The sequence below is a fragment of the Oncorhynchus keta genome, chromosome 1 (genome assembly GCF_023373465.1).
Source record: "Oncorhynchus keta strain PuntledgeMale-10-30-2019 chromosome 1, Oket_V2, whole genome shotgun sequence".
Taxonomy (NCBI): domain Eukaryota; kingdom Metazoa; phylum Chordata; class Actinopteri; order Salmoniformes; family Salmonidae; genus Oncorhynchus; species Oncorhynchus keta.
In genome coordinates, this window is record NC_068421.1 from 24,403,287 (window position 1) to 24,424,519 (window position 21,233).

Consider the following 21,233-nt stretch of genomic DNA (forward strand, 5'->3'; position numbering starts at 1 on the left):
AGCTCATGTGACTTGATTTTATGCCAACTGAAAGAAAGATGCAGGCCAGAAATATTTAAAAAAGGTTTCTGGTCCTGATACTCAAATGTTTGTCTGTGATATTTTTGTTGGTCTTTCTGCCCCTGTGGCTGATGATAGTGTGTGCATCTGTGAGGCTCTCTCCCGTTGCCATTTATCATTTTTTAGAACTCATCATTGGAAGCAATCGGTCTTGATTGTGCCTCAGCAACTGTCCTGTTCCACTAATGCGCAGCGTGAGAGCGGGCATATATACACAGGCTTCCGGGGGCTGCAATGTTTATCTTTCCTGCTCCATGTATTTACAGTCTCAGAGACAAATCTTCATTAGAACAGCAGCCATCACATTGCAGAGAGGGCCTGGTTGATCATATGTCGGATAATTATTTTGGGCCGGGTGAGGAAAATGGGTTTGTACATTCTGATAGAGGAAGATAAAGACAGCAATACAATGCCTCATCTAATGGATTCCTCAGCCACTTTATGAAATTTTCATTATTGCTAACTATTGTCATAACTTTGCCAGCTGTGGCAGAGGGATTACATTAAGTCATGTGTACAGAAAAGGTAGTACATGATGTAATGTGCAGCTCAGACAATTAATCTAATGATTCAGGTGGGGGAGGATAGAAAATAATGGAGCATAGGCTGACCCAATATCTATTAAAAAAATCTAACTTAAAAGTTTTGGCCCATCATCACTAATACATAGAATTGTAGCTTTGTCATGGAGACATGGATTCTTTCCTGGTTGGGGCAGCGAACAAATTCTCCATGATGATTAGCCTAAATTCCTTTTCTTTCCCATGTTTCTCATGGACAGACTTTGAAAATACTTGTTCTACATTAAATGTAATTTTCAGTAACTTGGATCAAGCCAGAAGCAATTATTGTTCGAATGATTTAGATTTTCTGAACAGCTCATTTAAAGCCTTCCAGTGCATAGGCTTCAGGTGTAATACCAGTTAATATACAATACTCTGACTGCATATCAAAAGTGAGTTATTCTTGGCTGGCGAGCTAACAATTTGTCCATTTCCAGGCCCTTTTAAATGAAGAGTCAGTCAGTCAGTTAGTCTGCCCTAGACATTCTGTGCTCAAAGAACCCCTCTGAAGACATCCAGAATATTTCGGATGAGAAAAAGGTGAAGAATAGCAAAGTGTCTTATACTGCTTTCAAGCAAACATCATTTAAAGACTATTAGCTACTTATAAGGTTCTATCTGCAAAATCGGTTACTAGTTGGACTAGTAACCGAAAGGTTGCAAGTTCAAATCCCCGAGCTGACAAGGTACAAATCTGTCGTTCTGCCCCTGAACAGGCAGTTAACCCACTGTTCCTAGGCCGTCATTGAAAATAAGAATTTGTTCTTAACTGACTTGCCTAGCTAGTTAAATAAAGGTAAAATAAAAATAAAAATGTTGACAAAAATGCAGAGCTCAAAAATGCAGAACAAAGCTCTTGATCACATTACAATACATGTGTGTACATCTGTGCGTGTGCAATGGAATATGGGGATGACCAAACATCAGGAAAATGACCTTATAATTGGCCTATTAAGATCTATTAAGAAGTAAATTAATGATAAATAATTGAAAAGTTCATTTGAGAAAATGTTGTACATTTTTTAAATATCATAATATACTAGATTATAATGACCATTGATTTTAAGTTGACCTACAATCAGGCCCCAGTATGTTGTCATGCAGCCAAGTAGCAAAGGAATCCATTAAATCTGTAACTCATCCATTTTAGTGTCAGGAAATGTCATACAGTGTGTTAGCTGTCTCAAAAGGGATGAGTATGGAGTGATTTCAGTGCAAACAGATGCCACATTGGCATCACCACCAGGAGCTTCTTCTTACCACAGTGACAGTTAGATTCTCTCCTACCAATCCTGGCTGGCAAAGTACCAGGATGCTGTCTCTGGTTATGAATCTGATTTTAGTGAATTTCATTTGACATTTGAGCTTGTAAACTTGATACTGAGAAAATGTATACAATATCTACCGTATTGAAACTGAATATATATATGAAACTGAATAAATATTACATTTGAAAATTAAATGAAATTGAAATTGAATTTAAAACTGAATGCAATATTCACTCTATTAACCTCTTGCGACGAGCAAACCCGTATCCGGGAGCGTAATCATAGCCTCAAATGTATTAGCATAACGCAGCGGACATAAATACCTCTAGAAATGTTTCCTATTCATGAAAATCGCAAATGAAATGAAATAAATATATTCAAACACAAGCTTAGCCTTTTGTTAACAACACTATCATCTCAGATTTTCAAAATATGCATTACAGCCAACGCTAGACAAGCATTTGTGTAAGTTTATCATGGCATAATGCTATGCTAGCTCTGCTGGCAGCAGGCAACATTTTCACGAAAATAAGAAAAGCAACCAAATTAAATCATTTACCTTTGAAGAACTTCGGATGTTTTCACTCAGGAGACTCCCAGTTAGATAGCAAATGTTCCTTTTTTCCCCAAATATTATTTTTGTAGGCGAAATAGCTCCAGTTTGTTCATCATGCTTGGCTAAGAAATCGACCGAATGCTGCAACTATAACGGCAAACTTTGTAAAAAATTTGCTCCACAATATCGACAGAAACACGGCAAACGTTGTTTAGGATTCATCCTCAAGGTGTTTTTAACATATATATTCGATAATATATCCGTCGAGGCAATTGGTTTCTCATAAGAAGCGATTGGAAAAATGGCTACCTCAGTATTTTACGCAAGATTTTCTGCGGGAGACACCATGTGACCACATGCTATATATGGTCCCTTACAGCCATTCTTCAATGGAAATGCCTAAAAAGACGTCACAATGCTGTAGACACCTTGGGGAATACATGGAAAACGTAAGCTCATTCGTAGCTCATTCACAGCCATATAAGGAGTCATTGGCATGAGGCGGTTTCAAAAAATGTGGCACTTCCTGGTTGAATTTGTATCTGGGTTTCGCCTGTAACATCAGTTCTGTGGCATGACAAAAAGATAAAAAGATCACAGACAATATCTTTGCAGTTTTGGAAACTTCAGAGTGTTTTCTTTCCAAAGCTGTCAATTATATGCATAGTCGAGTATCATTTTGTGACAAAATATCTTGTTTAAAACGGGAACGTTTTTCATCCAAAATGTTTAATAGCGCCCCCTAATGCATAACTTTCAAATCTTGCAATTCCAGATCAATTTATGAATTAAATTATTCAATTTGTACAGAAAACGTTTAAAACTGTTATATTCAAATTCAATATCCTAATACAATTTAAAAAATATGGAATTCAAATACAATTTCTGTTGGAACTAAAATCACTCCATAGAAGACCCTTCATTTTACTTTTTTTAATAGAGATAGATGGGGTGTTGTGCCTCAGCTGTGGCCTCACCTTGCTGTAGTTAATGTTAGTCAAACGCTTCATGCATCACATCCTCAAAATAGTCCAGCCTCAACTCACTTCCTTTCAGCCACTTAGTCCCCACAGTCCAGTCTAGAAGTAATGGTAGAACCAAAAGAGATTGATAAATAGTGTAGAGAGTCAATATAGCGAACCAGTTAGCTAGCTTGTTCTCATACTTAATGAAAGATACTCAGGAAAATGCCATGACTGAGTATTACACACTGTGGCTTTCTGCCCTACTAATTAATTGATGCACCTCACAGCATGGTTCTTTGAGGTTGTCGAATTAGTGATAGAGCTCCAGATAATTACGTGCGTCAATCACGGCTCTGGCACGATCAGTCGGAGAGCGAGCAGTGGAGTGGTTAGTGTGTGCCTGATCAGCGTGTGGCGATGAAGGGCAAGAGCATGTGTCTCTGTCTCCAGGAGGAAGTACAACTAGTGGCGAGATGGAGAGGGATGCATTGTAAATCTCTTCTGTCAATCACAAAGTGGCATTTCACTTGACTAAGTTGGAGGCAAGGCCAAATGATCGGATTTGAGTTGGAACAAAGCCATTCGAATACCATAAGGCAAGACCAAATGATCAGAGTTTGCGTTGGAACATAGCCATTTGAGGAGAAATTACAAAGAATTAAGTGTACTGTGTGTATGGTGTAGTCTAGTACGGCTTCAAAGAGCATTTACTGATGTGTGAGGTTTATGACACCCTCAGCAGATATAGCCATGTTTACAGTTGAGAATTACATTCAATTAATTTGTTCAGTATTCTTGTTATCCTATTCCCTCAAAACCCTTAAGTGGATAAACTGAAATACATTCATCAACAATTCTGATTTGATGCTACTGTGGGGACTCTTGTACTGAAGACTTCGTGCAGGGAACGTCTGTATTCCGATTAGATGTTATCATCGTGGAAAAATCCAATGACATGAAAATGCTGTCATATTAATGCAATTTTGAATCACATTCCCAGCATAGGAAGATTACTTTTTAAAGCAAGACTGCAATCAGTTTTGTCTGCCCTTCTGAAGGAATGGCTATTAATGACAGATTTGAAACCCTTGTTGATCCAGGGTAAGATTAATATTGATACACTGACCTTCCTGCTCCATATTCTCTGATGTCTTTCTTTTATGTGTAATCTACACATCACACATAGGGGTGCATGGTTTAACTTTTGAGCTGTTTTTACAGAGGTGTCTTGTTGGGGATTGAGTGAGGAGAATTAAGGAGCCGAAGCGACGCATTGGGAGATTAGCCGGAAGGATGAGCTGTAGATAAACATTTGGCTATGGAGGTATAAGCAGAGAGATGGGGAGCTCAGATTGATCCAGCCATCAGGTTGGGCCCAACAGCCAGAATTCAATTAGAGAGAGATGGGTTAAGATACAGTAATCCATATTGCTTGGGTTTGTGTTTACTTTGGTCCTCAGGCTTGGATTAGTGGAGAACTGCTGGAGTCCTTTTACCCATTATTATGTCCTCAAATAACTCACATCGCCTCGGCACAGGTAAATTTAAAGCCTGTCGCTGCGCTTAGATAATTTGCCTATCTGTCTTCAGTTGGGCGCTTTTCATCTTTGGGCAGGAAGAAATAGAACAGTAGGGGCCCACTAGCTGAGTGGATGGTGATTTTAATGTGACTGAGTTTACCTTGGATGTTGAAAAGGAAAACACAATAATGATGGGATTTATTCATTCCTTTCGCACTCTCATTAGAGGTAGCTGGTCTCGGCAGACAGTCCCTGTGGTAAACAGGCACAGGATTAGTAGACGGAGCTTCCGCCCCCAGCAAATGAACAAACCAACACAGCATGCCCAGTGGGTGGGAGAGGAGGTATAGGGAGCGAAGGGTGGAAGGGCAGGTGAGGGCAGATCCATGCCAATTTAGCCATCAGGGAAAGCCCCACCATGCAGTTGGCCAAAGATATCACAAAACTACCTTGCACTCACCTGCCTTATTGTACATTTCAACTCTCTCAGGCCTGAGGAAATGTGAAGACCAGAAAGGGTAATAGTCTCTGGTTATGATCCGTAGCTGAGTTCCAGGCAACACGGATGGCATGGCAGGCGTTGGGCGGCCAACGGCTCTGATTATTAATTTCAAGTGCACTGGATGTACGACTCCAATGGTAATTTCCGAGGCCATTAGCGCTGGGGACAACCCCGCTGGAGTGTGTTGAAACGTGGTCGCTGTCCAACAGTAAAATAACTATCTGAAGTGAAATGAAAACATTAGGTGAAGGCTGAGTGCTCGTACAGGCATTGTGTGGCGCTGCTCAGTGCCTCTAACAGCCTGCTTCCTTAGGAACCCTGAGCCCTTCATTCCCGATCAAAGATCTGCTGCCTTTACCTTCTCAATTGACCCATGGTATTCAATCAAAAGGTGTTGTGTGAATGAGCAGTGATTTGTGTTGGATAAAGAAGAGAGGCAGCTGCAAGGCTACTCAGTGGGTGAGTAGAGGTTTGGAGGCCCATGGGTCAATGGTGAGAGGTATTCATGTTCTGTATGGCCCTACTTGAAAACAAACAAACGATAGACCCCATTTATTCTATTGCTGTGGACAGAGCCAAGCCAAGGTACCATGTAGTGGCACTCTTATATCTCCATCTGAGAGAAACATAACTCCCATTCACAGAATAATAGACAGTTACTGGTCATATAAAATGTTTGTAAAAACAGGTGAGAAATGTTAGCTTGAGGAGCTGTTTCTAGGTGGGAAAGCTCACCTCCCTCACTGTCCTCAGTGATAGTCACCTGGTGTCTATCTCTACAAATGCCAACCCCCCCCACACACACACACACTGCTCTAATCAGACCACATTGCTCTGTGTAGACATTTCACAAGGCTCATTCTCATCTTCCTCCAATAGCAGATGTTAATAAAGCATTATTAATTAAGAGAGATCTCTGCTCTCTTCTATCTCCTCCAGAACCTGAGCCTCACTGCAGTCAGCCCTCTCTCCGGCTACCAGCACCTCCCAAACACGCACAGAACCTTTTTATTCACTGTCTATTTGTTATTATTAAATCGCCTGGGTATTTCTTGCTACACTTTCGTTTTTTGTCTCTGGCTCCTCGTTTTTGATCATCTGGTGTTATCTACCCCCCATTCTTCTGCATGGGGAGAGGAGGAGGAGAGGAGGAGAGTAATCTGTTGTCTCCACTCCACTGAACGTCATGGTTGGCTGCCCCTGCAGCTGGGCCAGGGAGGAAGAGGAGGAGGTAAACGAGGGGGCTCCGCTAAAGCCGCACTGCCGTCCACCGGAGCAGAAAGCTGGCAGAGGCGACGAAGCCTTGTATGACGCACAGGGCTGTGACTTCACCAACACTGCTAAAAGACCTCCAGTCTGTTATTATGGGCATACTCTGCCCCTCCCCCCTGCCCCCCTTGTTCTCAGTGCTCCTCTGGTGAGCTACATATGTGGACTTCCATAGATAGCCTTTTTATGTGAAATAAGCAGATCTCCATTTTGCTGGTCAAGTGTAATGTAAATGTAAGTGTAAGTGGCCACAGCAAGTGGACTGTTTTTTTCTCTGTGGGAGGGCATCTCTTAATCTCCAAGCTTCTCTCTCCTTCTCTCCCTTTTCCACCGATATCTGTAGCCCTCCTACCTCTGTAAAGGTCTAGGAGAGTCTGTACTTCTGTGCTCCCCTATTTCTGTCTGTGGAGAATGGCTCTTTCATCCACTAAGGGGGTGGTTTATGCTGGGGAGTTAACAATGGCTTCGACGCTGTCTGATGTAAGTTTCCATTCACCTAGTGCAGCTGGAATTTGTGCATAATTTGTGTGTTAGTGTGCATATTTTCTTTATGAGGATTTTTGAATATTTGCTTGAAAATCAGTTGCCAATTGGATAGTGTTTGTGATTATACCCTGATGAAGACAGCTTGGCTGTCGAAACGTTGGTATTACATTTTTGCATCTGAGCTCCAAGAGTGTGCGGCTGTCTTTTATTTTCAAGTTTCTACTCCGCTAGCCAGCACCTCGTCTTAATAGGTGTGCATTTATTTTTCTTCTAGCCAATTGGATAGAAACCTAGCGTCTGTTAAACAGAGTATCACCAGAAGGGGATTTAGGTTAGCATGTTTGTTTGGCAGGATTTTTTTTGGCATTGTATTCTTTTTCATTACCATTTTAATTAGATGTTCGTGATAATTAAAATAATTTTCCTAGGCTGTGAATAATAATAATTACTGATGAGTTGAAGACCTGACGCAAGAGGGGAGGCTATGACAACCATCCTAATCTGTCTAATTTCTTACAATGATGAGAAGGATTTTGACGTGGTGCGGAGAAGGGATTTGAACAGCGGGTTAGAAGGGGGAGAAGGTATGGGGGTATTAATGCTGCCAAGGTGGAGACACCTCCGACGTGAAATCAATTATAGCACAGGTTGAAGTGGTTGATAATAGCAATCCGGACAGGGAGGATAGAGAACAAAATACAAGTGAATTCTCTCGCATTCTCTTGTTCTGACACATGCCAAGAGATTTCACCAAGCTGCCATCTCTCCTACCATGTGTCTGAGCGCTGACTTGTTCGCTGCGTGCAGCCAAGATAAACCTATCATAGGGGAGTCAGAACAAGGCTTTCTGGGTAGTATACCCAAGGCCAACACAACAAAAACTTCACAGAAAAACATGCCGGAGAGGCCCGTCGGATTCCCGAAGATGAATAGTCCAATATACAGTATGCTTAAGGAATCCCGCACATTTATTTTTATTTAATAATGGGGGTGCATGCAGGAGACATGGCATACAGTGGGGGAGAATTTGTATGAACCAATACTTGTCTTTACCTTTTAACTAGCTATCACTCACATTTCACCGGCCGGAGGACTGGATATGTGTTTACTAATGTAATACTTCCACGGAATTAAAGACATTGTGTTTGTATTTCTATAATCTATTATTGTCCCTCTCTCTGCATTGTACTAATGTTGTAAAACAAAGCTAATCTGTTTCTTCTCTGTAATTACTATCTGAACATAGGAAAACAACAACCCAAAACATAAAAATAACATGATTATTGTAAGCAAATCCAATATGTTGTGTGGAAAGAGGTGCATTAAACACAGCAACATAATTTACTAGGTATGCTGTTATTGCTGTTATTGCAATCTGTTACATTTCCTCTCCTATCTGCCACTTTTACTCCCCTTGGAGATATTGCAACAGAATTATCAGGGGAGGAAGCACATATCTCTTCATTATTTTCTTTGTGTGTCTGTGGGTGTTTGGGATGCTTGTGTGTGTACATAAGAGGGAGAGAATACAAACAAGGTAGCCAAGGCCACCCTAAGCTTTGCACAACAATCTAAAACACTATATAAGAAATATCAAATCAAATGTATTTATATAGCCCTTCGTACATAAGCTGATATCTCAAAGTGCTGTACAGAAACCCAGCCTAAAACCCAAAACAGCAAGCAATGCAGGTGTAGAAGCACGGTGGCTAGGAGAAACTCTCTAGAAAGGCCAAAACCTAGGAAGAAACCTAGAGGAACCAGGCTATGTGGGGTGGCCAGTCCTCTTCTGGCTGTGCCGGGTGGAGATTATAACAGAACATGGCCAAGATGTTCAAATGTTCATAAATGACCAGCATGGTCATATAATAATAAGGCAGAACAGTTGAAACTGGAGTAGCAGCACAGTCAGGTGGACTGGGGACAGCAAGGAGTCATCATGTCAGGTAGTCCTGGGGCATGGTCCTAGGGCTCAGGTCAGTTGAAACTGGAGCAGCAGCACAGCCAGGTGGACTGGGGACAGCAAGGAGTCATCATGTCAGGTAGTCCTGGGGCATGGTCCTAGGGCTCAGGTCCTCCGAGAGAGAAAGAAAGAGAGAAGGAGAGAATAAGAGAACGCACACTTAGATTCACACAGGACACCGAATAGGACAGGAGAAGTACTCCAGATATAACAAACTGACCCTAGCCCCCCGACACATAAACTACTGCAGCATAAATACTGGAGGCTGAGACAGGAGGGGTCAGGAGACACTGTGGCCCCATCCAAGGACACCCCCAGACAGGGCCAAACAGGAAGGATATAACCCCACCCACTTTGCCAAAGCACAGCCCCCACACCACTATATAGATGGAAGCAGGAGAGAAATCAAACGAGAATCCATCTTATTGATCTGAGAGACCACAAGTGTCACTTGTTAACCTCAGTCGAGATTCCAGCCTTATCCCCCCCATCCCAAGATGCATTGCCTGTCTTTACATTAAAGTAAGCCGCAGACTGTGCTTTAGCTCCTGGTAAACACAATGTGCTGGAGAGGCTGACATCTCAGCCAACCCCGGCTTCAGATGGAGGCAGCGAGACGCAAGCAGGCAAGAGCTAAAGCCCAGATGACAGGCTGACTTTAAAAGGCTTTTTCTCTCCCCGCTATTCCTCTCACAATGCCTTCCAATTACCCAACGGCCTTTGTGCTACAGTGTGGTAGCATTTCAAGGAGGAGAAGGGGGGCTGCTGTTTAGGTGGACTCAGAGGAAAATAGCTTCAAAGATATCAGAACCTCAACACGTTCATCAACACTCTGCATGTCAGTGACACCTCTCGCTAAGTGCCATTCCCCCACTGTGCCTCTAGTAACCCCTGTCCACCCCACCACCCCCTCCCTACCCCTAATGGGGTCTGTCACACCACACTTGAAGGCGATGTCTTTGAATGTGTTAGAGGACTGGTTACCCAGGGCTTATGGATCATAGTTTCTGACTGTGTCTCTATCTTTCTGTGTGTTTCTCCAGGGGTCCAGGCCACGTTTTCCCAGCAGCCCCAGGACCTGGTGGTGGTGGCTGGCCAGCCCGTCACCCTGCCCTGCTCCATTCCTGGCTACCATGGTGTTGTTCTGTGGATAAAAGATGGCCTGGCTCTGGGCGTTGGCAGAGACCTATCAGGTAAGGAAAGACAGGCCCAAAATTGGTCTACAAGTACAAGATGAAACAATTTGACATAAACAGTTACATTCATGATATTTGTTTTTGCAAATCTCAAAAAACAAATAAGGTCCACATAGCAAAACCCTGATAAAAAATGAATTCATAAGAATGCTGCAAGTACAGAAACTGTTTTCTCAGTGGGAAATGAATATCCAACAAGTGTGTGGAGTTTGGAGTTTGTGACAGTAACTGTGAGCTTACAGTATTAGCTATAATATTTCCTGGGATTTCTTATGACCTCTATGTAGAAGAAACCCTGAGTGTCATAGAACAAAATAGATTGTGTACAGTACCAGTTTAAAGTTTTGACACACCTACTCATTCAAGGGTTTTTCTTTACTTTTACTATTTTCTACAATGTACAATAATAGTGAAGACATCAAAACTATGTAATAACACATATGAAGTCATGCAGTAACCAAAAAGTGTTAAACAAATAAAAAATATATTTTAAATGAGAGATTCTTCAAAGTAGCCACCCTTTGCCTTGATGACAACATCGCAAACACTTGACATTCTCTCAACCAGCTTCATGAAGAATGGTTTTCCAACTGTCTTGAAGGAGTACCCACATATGCTGAGCACTTGTTGGCTGCTTTTCACTCTGCTGTCCAACAGATCCCAAACCATCTCAATTGGGTTGAGGTTGGGTGATTGTGGAGTCCAGGTCATCTGATGCAGCACTCCATCACTCACCTTCCTGGTCAAATAGTCCATAGACAGCCTGGAGGTGTGTTGGGTCATTTTTCTGTAGAAAAACAAATGATAGTCCCACTAAGGGCAAACCTGATGGGATGTCGTATCGCTGCAGGATGCTGTGGTAGCAATGCTGGTTAAGTGTGCCTTGAATCCTAAATAAATCAGCACCCCCACACCATCACATTTCCTTTGCTTCACGGTGGGAACCACACATGCAAAGATCATCCGTTCACCTACTCTGCATCTGAGAAAGAAACGGTGGTTGGAACCAAAATATCTCAAATTTGGACACATCAGACCAAAGGACAGATTTCCTCCGATCTAATGTCCATTGCTTGTGTTTCTTGGCCTAAGCAAGCCTCTTCTTATTGGAGTCATTTAGTAGTGATTTACGCAGTCTCCTCTGAACAGTTGATATTGAGATGTGTCTGTTATTTTAGTTCTGTGAAGCATTCATTTGGGCTGCAATCTGAGGTGCAGTTATCTCTAATGATTTTGTCCTCTGCAGCAGAGGTAACTTTGGGTCTTCCATTCCTGTGGCGGTCCTCATGAGAGCCAGTTTCATCATAGCGCTTGATGGTTTTTGCAACTGCACTTGAAGAAACTTTCCAAGTTCTTGAAATGTTCTGTATTGACTGACATTCATGTGTTAAAGTAATGATTGACTGTCGCTTCTCTTTTCTTATTTGAGCTGTTCTTGCCGTAATATGGACTTGCTCTTTCACCAAGTAGAGCTATCCTCTGTATACCACCCATACCTTGTCACAGCACAACTGATTGGCTCAAACGCATGAAGAAGGAAAGAGGCACACCTGCTAATAGAAATGCATTCCAGGGTACTATCTCATGAAGCTGGTTTGGAGAATGCCAAGAGTGTGCCAAGCTGTCATAAGGCAAAGTGTGGCTACATAGAAGAATCTCCAGAAAATATTTGTATTTTGATTTGTTTCACACTTTTTTGGTTACTACATGATTCCATATGTGTTATTTCATAGTTTTGATGTCTTCACTATTATTCTACAATGCAGAAAATTGTAAAAATAAAGAAAAACCCAGGTATAGGTATGTCCAAACTTTTAATTGGTACTGTATGTATTTGTGATAATTTCAGCATAATAGTTCGTAACTCAAACCATTCTGACTCTGAGAAGATCCGCTCCCAGATTCCTTTTGGATTTGTTCTTGTCTCACAAACACCACTCTAGCTCAGCCCCGGTTCATCAAACATATGAATGGTTGATATCAGTGAATGCAGAAGACGTTGTCGAATCCAATGGTGCAACCCTTCTGTAACTCTAACACAATGTTTAAAACATGTTGGCGTGACAGTGGGACACAAGATTTAATTACCACACTTCATTTTCCACCCCAAATACCTAGCATCCAATAATAGATACATTGAAATTGTCACGTTCTGACCTTAGTTCCTTTGTTATGTCTTTGTTTTAGTTTGGTCAGGGCGTGAGTTGGGGGGGTAGTCTATGTTCTTTTTTCTATGTTGTGTTTACGTGTTTGGCCTGCGACAGCTGAGCGGCGGCGATATGAGGAGGTAGCACGGCAGCGTGACAGGCACGAGAAGCAGCCCCCAAAAAAAGGTTTTGGGGGCACACGGGGAGTGTGGCAGAGTCAGGTTGGAGATCTGAGCCTACTCCTCGTGCTTACCAAAATAAGCCCAGTACTGGTCAGGCACCGTGTTATGCGGTCAAGAGCACGGTGTCGCCAGTACGCGCTCACAGCCCGGTGGGCTATAGGCCTGCCCCCCGCAAGTGCCAAGCGAGAGTTGGCCACCAGCCAGGGCGTGTTGTGCCAGGCCAGCGAGTTTGGTCTCCGGTACGACGTTTCGGCCCAGGGTATCCTGCGCCGGCTCTGCGTGTTGTGTCTCCGAGGCGCTGGGAGGGTGCAGTGCATTCTATGCCTGCGCTCCGCCCGTTCTGGGCGAATGTGGGTATTGAGCCTAAGGGAGAGGTGCGAGTGGTATGCACCAGATCTCCAGTGCTCACCCACAGCCTGGTTCAACCTGTGCCTGCACTCTGGATGGTCCGGGTTAAAATGGTGATCCAGCCGGGAGGAGTGGTGCCAAGGCTGCGCACCAGGGCTCCAGTGCTCCCCCACAGCCCGGTCCATCCGGTCCCTTCCCCAAACACCAGGCCTCCTTTAGGTCTCCCCAGCCTGGTGGGTCCTGTGGCAGCCCCACGCACCAGGCTGTCTCTCCGGCTCCTCCCTCCAGGTCCGCCCGTCTGTCCTGAGCTGCCAGAGCCGCCCGTCTGTCCTGAGCTGACAGAGCCGCCCGTCTGTCCTGAGCTGGCAGAGCCGCCCGTCAGTCCTGAGCTGGCAGAGCCCCTCTGCCAGAGCCGCCCGTCAGTCAACCGCTGTCAGAGCCGCCCGTCAGTCAGGAGCTGCCGGAGGCCCTCTGCCAGAGCCGTCCGTCAGTCAACCGCTGTCAGAGCCGCCCGTCAGTCAGGAGCTGCCAGAGCCACCCGTCAGTCAGGAGCTGCCAGTGCCGCCCGTCAGTCAGGAGCTGCCAGAGCCGCCTGTCAGTCAGGAGCTGCCAGAACCGCCCGTCACTCCGGCGTTGCCGGAGTCTCCTGCCTGTCCGGTGCTGCCAGAATCTCCCACCCGTCCGGTGCTGCCGGAATCTCCCGTCCATTCGGGCCCGCTGCTAGGGTCGCCAGTCCGAGGTCGGCGGCGAGGGTGGCCGCTCTAAAGGCGCCACGGAGGCGGGTAAGGAGCGGGCAAAGACTATGGTGGAGTGGGGTCCACGTCCTGCACCAGATCCGCCACCGCGGACAGACGCCCACCCAGATCCTCCCCTAAAGGTTCAGGTTTTGTGGCCGGAGTCCTCGCCTTTGGGGGGGTACTGTCACGTTCTGACCTTAGTTCCTTTGTTATGTCTTTGTTTTAGCTTGGTCAGGTCGTGAGTTGGGGTGGGTAGTCTATGTTCTTTTTTCTATGTCGTGTTTATGTGTTTGAGAATAATACTTAGGTAGCCTTTTCCCACCTGTGTTTTGTGGAAGATTATTTTCTGTTTTAGTTTTACGCACCTTACAGTACTGTTTCGGTTTTCGTTTATTTTCACGTTGTTATTTTGTATTTTCAGTGTTCAGTAAAATAAATCATCATGAACACCTACCACGCTGTGCATTGGTCCGACATGTCATACTCCTCGTCAGAGGAGGAAGAAGAATTCCGTTACAGAAATACCCCAGACAGTTGTATTCACAAGACCTCTTTACTCTCTAATAGAAAGATAAAACTAATTGAATAACAGTTTGTGGTGGGCAAAGAAGCCCCAAAATCAACACTGAATGTGAAATCAATATAGCCAGGGGTCACATTTCAAGTACTTTTAGCGAGTAAATGGGCTTTTGAAGAGTAACTCACAATCCAAATAACATTGTGGCTTTTGTATTATTACCTTAATTGTTTAATTTGGAGTACCACTTACTGCCGCACTGTCATTTTAGTAGCCTGCAGTTTCTCCACTTGATGCTGGCGCCTGATCCATATTCATGAGACGTGACAACTATCTATTCTTCCAAGTAGATATTTACAATCTTTATCTAAATCTTGGGAGAGTAAATTTATGTAGCTTGAAAAATCTGCATTATTTATAAATATATAATTTATCCCCCCGATTGTCTTTAGAAATGGGATCCTTGGGATTCCAATACATTCTATGGCCTTTTACAGGGAGTAAGAGTGATGAGTCTGAAAATATCCAAGTTCCTTTCACACCTCTCTTCCTCTATCACTGAGGGATCTCTAGCCTGTCTCTCAGGGTACTTGCCATTCAAGTCATGACAAAAAACCCAACTGGGGCCCTTTAAAAGTGGGGGCCTCTTGATCTGGACGATTAAATATGTATTCCACTAGAGATGTGCGGCCTCCTAACCTCTGGCCTTCAGTGACTGCTCTAGTGTACCTGCCTTGTCACCGATAGAACTCCTTAATTAAACCTCAGTTGACGAAGGTGTCCCAATAAATGCGTTCCATTCCTCAGTGTGGCCCTTATCAGACCCCTGGGAGGCTGGGGAAGGCAGTAAATAATGGTCAAACAGTTTTGAAGTGGCCGAGAGGAGAGGGAAGAGAGGGAGAATAGGGAGAAGAAGCAACTCTTAACGGCACATCATCAACAGTTTAACGGTCATGGGCTGTGGAGGGAGGCTGTGGACTGACCTCATCGTGTCTCTACCCCTATAAACCAACACTTCACTCTGTATGCGGATCAATGGCCGGGCCAGGACACTCAGAGATGGACTGAATATGAATGCTCCTCTCCATACAGTATGAGTCGATGAGATACATCGCGTTGGAGAAGGTTATCATGGACGAAAGATATCTTTATTAGAAAGCACAGACAGGGTCTTAGAGCAGTGTATTAAGATGAATGTCACTTTTTGAAATAAAGTGTACCACAGCTGCTCTTTTAATCATCTCTGCCTACGTCAACAAGCAATACAGTCAGCCATAAAGAATGATGGCATATACACGGCTATATACACAAGGAAAGCAGCTGTATACATAAAAGTGTGAGGCGTCTAATATTGTGCAGAGCATTTCAATATAGGAACCACTCTGCTATTCATAGAAGGAGCTGCGTTAGCAGTAGCTCGCTCTGTCTGGGCCTGATTCAATTCAGGGGAACAGTGATTAAAATGAGAGAAATCTTTCACTATTCAGTCTGATAAATCAGAGGACAAAGAAGATGATTCCTATCGCTTCCTGAATTCCTGCTCCTTCTCTTTGTGTAGCGTCTTCTATTCTAATTAAAGAGAGAGATGCACCGGCCCAAAGCTGCACCGAATGAATGGCATGAATATGCATGAATGGCATGAATATATCTCCAAGCAGTCCACAGAGAGTGCCCACTGGTGTGCACTTTTTTGGAGGGCAAAAATGGAATGATTGAAAACCGAAGTCTTAGAATGTTCCAGATATTGCTCTTAACATTCTAGACAGAGGTGTGGAGTCATTGGAAGCTACCTGACAAACGTGCTCCTCTGGCTTGTCACCCGACAGCAAATTAAACATTGGTCATCCATATCCCAACATCAACCTACCCTATTTCCATCCCTGGAGGTGTCAGTGTGAGACGTGTTCTTCCTGAACAGTGTAAATAACTATCCCCCTGGCTCATTTCATCGTCCCTTCCTCTGCCATTGATCCACCATAAAGACAAATCCATTTCTGTCCTGATGGATTCATTAACATTAATGGGGCTATTTTACATTGTTTGCTTTAGTTAACTCACCTTGTCTTTGAGATTCATTGAGATCAATGTGAGTTACATTTATACAACAGTGACGTCCCTGAAATTTCCTCACATAGAATAAAGCAGTGTTTTTGCATGCTCCAAGTGTAACCCAGTTATGCCACAGGACAAAATCCAACAATGTCTATTGAAAAGGCATTTAAATGCCATTAAACGAGACTTGTGCTAAGGTATTTTTTCATTTACTCTCAGTTAGCAAGCTTTATTGTATTACAGCAGTACATCTTATGTTCAATCTGCTAGAGGGCAAGAGGAGTGAATTGACTGGGTCATTTGTTAATGTACATGAAGAAGGAAACTCAGTGGAATGCTGTTGTACTGTACAACACCATATGCCTACAGTAAATATTTAGTACATAAGCTCCTGCACTGGATATAAGGCAGATGGGGTCACCTCAAGGTCATACCATTTACAAGGCCTGCTTGTTGTGGAGAAATAATTTCTCATGTCTCCTGAGCTTACACAGGGTCACACCAGTGCATTGTGCTTAAGCAGGTTCTCGTATTTGAAGGAATGACCTTCATTCAAAGCATGTATTTCAGGAATGGAGTCTCATTCAACTTCAGAGAAAGACATCAGTCAAACTGTGCTTTATCTCTAATAAATAGTTCAACGAAGCCATTGACCCACTGGCTGCATAATCAACAACAGCATGGAACTCAAGATCAATGGTCATTAATGTTATTAAGCGAATACTGCTCGGTTATATCAACACTATATTAGAGGGATGTGTAACCTTTTTGACCTTCTTCTGGCCCTGTATGGAAGCGTATGTATCAATGTGAATAATAAGACCCATAACTGCAAGCAGGATGTGGGCAGGAGAGAGCACTCTCTATCTGAGAATCTGCCGATCTTATGAACATAGAAACCACTCAGAGCTCACATAGCCCACCCCATGTCTTTGTTTGGTACCTCATTGTACACTGCTCCTGCGTTCTATGTTTATGCTATATACTCTCATATCCGCAGGAAGTAGCTCCTATGTTTATGCTATATACTATCATAGTAATGTATGTTTCGTCGACGGGGGGAGGTGAGTGCCTGAACAAATCCGTCCTGCTTGCATCCCCCACCCTCTTAAAGCTTCAAAGCTATGTGGGAAGATGAAATGCAGAGTGGTTTAATCGGCTATAACTCATCCCACTATGAGAAAATTAGGGCCACTTCATGGTCTATGAAAGTGAATGGGATCCAGTAAAGCAATGGATGATAATTGGGCATTCGGAACACAGTGGTCTCCATAGCCAAACTCAAGGACTTAAAAGCCATTATATCTCCTAGTCTATTAGTCCTAGTCTATTATACTCATATTGGGTGGCATGTGCTAAAACATACCTCTTTAAATCCCCAGTGTTTTATACTAAAGCACCAGAAAATCTTTGAAGAGAACATGACTCATTGATAGATTCAACGGAATACATTTTTCATCCAGACATTTAATGCAGTGATTCAACAGCGGGGTTGGCAGAGATTGTAGCGGGTTAGAGTTGAATACCATCTGTTGTATAAGTTCAGTTTGACAAACTACATCGTTGGATAAAATGTTTAACTGTTGGCCTGGCTATGCTTAAAACTCTCGACTCTATCGGGTTCTGTCATCAGTGAATTACAGAAGAACCTTAGGAGGAGAAAGCAATCACTGCCAAGAAATACTGAACATTTTGGAGAATTTCACTTGCAAAGATTCTCGTTTCAATTCACATTTCTCCAATAATTACACAGAACTCAGCCTTTAGAGAGCTGTTCAAGTTATTCATGTTGAAATCTTGTGCAATTTTCTATAAAGCTTCACAATCAAACATATCCCTTTGTCACATATTGTTTTGTGTTTTAGAGCTATCCGCTGTAATATGGTCAGGACTCCTGGACATACATCCCTCTTCCTGCATTATTAAACTATGAATCTCACACCACTGCTGAAACACATCTCAATATCTAGCCGTGCGTCTTCACCATGACAATAAAACATACTCGCTCTCCGAAATACAGAAACCTCCTCAACCCCTATCATCATTGTCATCTACGTAATTCATGTTTTCAATCAGTTTAAAAATGTCTACTAATTTTTAAGAAAAAATCTGGCTTCACATTGGTGACACTAATAATTCTGAGACAGGTATATTATGGTCTCATCTCATTGGAAAAAGAAAAGCCCATCTCAAATGACCTAAAATGTACAGTAACACAGCAGCCAACAATCAATATTGCACCACTGATCCTTCACTCATTTGTGATTGCCTGCTTTCTGGCATTGTTTGTACCATGCTTTGATATCTCCTATATTAAAAAAAAAAAAAGGTTGGATTGAATGGTGCTGATATAGGTTGAAAGACCAGACTCCAGGTTCTGACAGGGCATATGTTTCATTTTGTTCCAGGCTACCCTCGTTACACAGTGATTGGGGACCACAGTACAGGGGAACACCACCTTCGGATCCAACGTGTGGAGCTGATGGATGACGCTGTCTTTGAGTGCCAGGCAATCCAGGCAGCCATGAGGTCCCGCCCTGCCAGACTCACTGTGCTGGGTAAGTGAGGATTAGGTTTACACACAAATGCACACTACACATACATGCATAGACACCATTTGAAGTATGTGCACAGATAAAATGGCAATGGATGCAGGCAGTGACTTAGTAGCCACCTCAAACCAACCACAATGTCATATCTGTAGTGCTCCTCTACTCCCTCAACACTTTCAAAATCTACTAAATCTGTGCACTGAATCAATGATCATGCCAGAAAAGCCACAGCTTTTTATCAGCATAATAGGAACTATCAAGATAATGCTGCAGCTAATGGAAACAGTACAGCATCTCTTAACATTGCCAGTCCCTAATGTTTTTACTTTAATTTCCTTCTACAAACCCAGCCATCTTCATTATTAAGCCTGAGAGGTTACAGATACTTAATTAAACTTTATTGGGTTATCATTCAGTGTTGCCAGTTCTGCCATATTGGGCAGCATTTGTAAAATCACTGCTCACTCTTCTCTATAGCTCTGTAGGCTCTCTCCCACTCTCTCTGCCCTCTACGCTGTATACCCTTCTGCTGTGGAGGATGATGGGTAATATGAAGGGAAGCTGGAGTCAATGATAGAGCCAGAGAACAAGGGAGAAGAACTGAGGGGAGAGGAGGAGGGAAAGTGGGAGGTCCGTGAAGCTGAGTGTCCTCGCCACGAGAGACTGATTCGCTTTATTGATCTCAGCTAATGAAAAGTGAAACTAATGATCTGTAGGGGTGGAGGCAGCCAGAGAAAGGAGAGAGGGAAGACAAATTGAGGACCAACGTCTCTCACTCTGCCGCGCCCCCTGCAAATGGATATTAATTAATAATTATGAGTTCTTTGCAGAGTCAAAGCAGCTACACGCAGATTCCCCTTCCTCCCCTCCCCTTCCCCCAAAGTCAAGTTTATTTCCCTCCAACCCCGCCGTTCACAGCAGCTAAGTCGTTTGATCAAGGCCTCAAGGAGAGGAGACGGGTATGAGACACAAATCATTTAGGATGCATTGACATACCTTCCATTTATTTGTGGTTTCTCTCAGTTGGATTTTATTAATTGACTCTTGATGATAGTGTTGCTTGGGGCTTGCTAAACATTTAAAGTTGAACTAAAGCATCCTTTTCCTTCACAGTACACTACTGGAACAGTTGATACGTTTCTAACCCAGCCCTGTTGAGGTGTAGTCACATTATCTAACAAGGTAAAGCTGGCTACTTAGAGGAAAGAGCTTGCCTGTACAAGCTCCATTAAAATGATTAATCATCAATAAACGAGGGGAGCCAATTGTCTCTATTCCTCTTTGGCTATTTGAGGGTGAAACACGTATCATCCTTTCTCATAAGCCCCGCCATAAGATGTTTGTTTAATCCCCTGCCTAGCTGGCTGACTCCTGAATACATTGCGAAGGAGGGCCCCAAGGCAGGCACACATGCAAGGTAATGGAATAAATATATGCAAACCCCATGTCACTGCAAACTCTAAGCTGTCAATTACCCGCCAGTGGTGACAGAGTGTGTCTATCGACTCAGAAGACAGCGACGGTCCATCACAGAGTGGAACAGTCTCCCTTCTCTCCTACCTGACTGTCAAATAAATCTAAAAACACTCCCCTTCTTTCTCTCTCTCTCTCATCGGCCATATATCTGTCCCAGCCCTACTGTGTTCTATATCAAAGGGAACTGTTTTCTTTATGACTTTGATATTTACAGATAAAAGACGCAGATTTTGAGTGTTTTTTTTTGTCGCTCGATTTTCTCCCATACGAATGGTACTGTGTCAATATGTTCATTTATTATCCTTGAAATACCTAGCATGACTCAATGGGGCAAAAAGTTAAATCCAATTTTGCTTTGCATTTAAGCCAATGAGATACAGTCTCTAACCTGACCCTTCTCCTGTTTCCACATTAGTAAAAAAATGTGTTGGTGAGTTTGGAGTGTCTAATGTGAGTAGAATTTGAAGGCTAAATGTAAGCTTATAAAATAAATTCAGTATGGGGGAAACCCCATAGAAGAATGGAAGGGTCGTCTGATCTAGGGGTTATGGTCTGTGGTTAGTCCTCTGTCTAATTATATCCTCTGCAGCAAGGTAGCAGGCAGCCAAACCTATGCATCAATGTGTTCACCTTGGTCGGGGGTAGGAGCAAAGGAGAGGCCTGGGCTCTCTGGAATAACGTCTCTACCTTTAAACAGACCTGTGAGGCCAGGTAGTCTTTTGTAAGAAAAATGTGCAACATTTACCATTTAGCGATGGAGAAAGAGTTATTGCTGCTGTTTTCAGAGTAGGCCTACATCGAGTGATGAGGTCTGCTGTTGACTCGACTGTGACATTTAGAGAGCTCATTGACATTCATCCACCGACAGGTCATC

General features: G+C 43.3%; 1 protein-coding gene across 6 annotated transcripts in view; it reads left to right on the top strand.

The window, feature by feature from the left end:
• The window catches only part of LOC118370772 (kin of IRRE-like protein 3), a 221,083-nt gene that overhangs the window by 142,302 nt on the left and 57,548 nt on the right, over positions 1 to 21,233 (top strand). For 5 of the 6 annotated variants that reach the window (XM_035755899.2, XM_035755894.2, XM_035755897.2 and 2 more), the window contains exons 2-3: positions 10,196 to 10,345; positions 18,740 to 18,889. In XM_035755899.2, the coding sequence (XP_035611792.1) occupies positions 10,196 to 10,345; positions 18,740 to 18,889 (300 nt within the window). Of the gene's footprint in view, positions 1 to 7,109; positions 7,184 to 10,195; positions 10,346 to 18,739; positions 18,890 to 21,233 lie in introns of those variants that run through there. The other variant, XM_035755900.1, reaches the window with a different exon arrangement.